The sequence below is a fragment of the Sitodiplosis mosellana genome, unplaced genomic scaffold (genome assembly GCF_009176505.1).
Source record: "Sitodiplosis mosellana isolate CC-2019 unplaced genomic scaffold, AAFC_SMos_1.0 Smas_scaffold_1169, whole genome shotgun sequence".
Lineage (NCBI taxonomy): Eukaryota > Metazoa > Arthropoda > Insecta > Diptera > Cecidomyiidae > Sitodiplosis > Sitodiplosis mosellana.
The window spans coordinates 1-1,745 of NW_022596411.1; the positions used below are offsets into that span (position 1 = coordinate 1).

General features: G+C 39.7%; 1 protein-coding gene across 1 annotated transcript; it reads left to right on the top strand.

Moving 5' to 3' along the window:
• Positions 1–217: 217 nt before the first annotated feature.
• On the top strand, positions 218–1,525 carry LOC129571055 (uncharacterized; the record flags this gene model as incomplete). The annotated part of the gene is made up of 1 exon (XM_055450826.1): positions 218–1,525. A coding segment is annotated over one exon (1,308 nt), but the record flags the coding sequence as incomplete, so codon positions are not given.
• Positions 1,526–1,745: the final 220 nt, after the last annotated feature.

The window sequence follows — 1,745 nt, forward strand, 5'->3', positions numbered from 1 at the left end:
CTTCTGTATGAAGGTGGAGCTATCGCTCTACAAAGTCATTTGCCTCACTGAGACCTGGCTCACATCAACTCAATCATCCAGCGTCTACTTTCCAAGTAACTTCAACGTTTATCGCTGCGACAGATCAAGTGACACTGAGCAAATGAGAAGCAGAAGAGCAGGAGGGGTTGCTGTCTTGGTACATTCAACATTGTTTAGTCGGCGAATTGGTTTGCAGGATGATCCAGATTGTGAAGCAGTAGCTTTCGAAATCATTTTGAAACCAACGCCAATTTTACTTTACGTTTGCTACATGAAACTATTCGAAATTGAAATTGCCAACAAGCATTTTGATAACATAAAATCGCTTATGACTCGCTACGCGTCCCATCAAGTAATTGTTTTGGGTGATTTCAACTTGAAAAATATACAATGGGTTCCCGATGAGACTGAAACCTGTTTTGTACCGTGCATACCGATGGAAACGAGATCGATCTACTTAAAAAATGCAAACACATTTTTGAACAAAATGTTGGAACTCCCACTTTACCAAATATCAAGTATTGAAAATGTAGCATCGAATGTCTTGGATTTGCTATTTGTAAATAATTCGAGTGATGTCAAATTGAGCGTTGACCAGCACACACTTGTCGATGCGAACCAACAAGACGTATTTCATAAACCATATGAAATCGAATTCGAATATTCGAAAATAAGTTCAACGCTTCGCTCAGAACCTAAATTGGTTTTCAAATACTCACGTGGAAATTATCAACGACTTTGTCAACAAATCGAGAGTATTAATTTTCAACATGAGTTTGGCATACGCGATGTTCATTCTGCGTTTGATTTCTTTCATCGAACTATTTCAACACTCACTGAGAACAATGTACCAAAGGTATCAGTCACCAATTACCCGAACAAGCCGAAATGGTGGAGTCGTGAGCTTCAACACAAGAAAAATCAACGTGATAAGTCATTTAAACGAAAGCCATCTGGAGTCCAAACAGATGAATATGTCAAAGCGTGTCACGAATTCAACGTGTTGAACGATAGGCTACACAATGAGTACATCATGGGCATTCAAAACAACATCAAATCGAATCCAGCAGCGTTTTGGAAGTTTGCGAAAATTGGCAACAAACAAGCAACTTATCCAAATCAGATGCACCACAATAATGTCACCGCTGATTCGCCAGACGACATTGTCCAGTTGTTCGCAAACTACTTCGAGTCAATTTACGTAGCTGATGATCAATCGTGGAATTTCGACGACATTTTTCGTGAGAGTGATGATGCAAATGAAATCAACGTGTCATTGGAAAGCATCGAACTAGCCATTAACTCGTTAAAATGGCATAGTGGAGCTGGACCTGATGATATATCACCGTTCGTCATAAAACAATGTGTTGACGCCATTGTATGGCCTATTTGGCTTTTGTTCCAGAAAACATTTGATGCTGGTACTATACCGTACTTGCTCAAACTGTCACGAGTTGTGCCTGTCTTCAAAAAAGGCGACAAAGATGATGTTACAAACTATCGGGTCATAGCAATCAGTTCAGTCATATTGAAAATCTTCGAAATAGCAATTAAACACCAGCTAAGCGCCATCATCGACCCACAATTATCTAATTCACAACATGGATTCAGAACTAAGCGTTCCGTCACTACAAATCTACTGAACCTGTCGATATTGGCACACGAGTCATTTCGCAAGAAAATGCAGCTTGATGTTTTTTACGGAGATTTCAAAACTGCGTTCG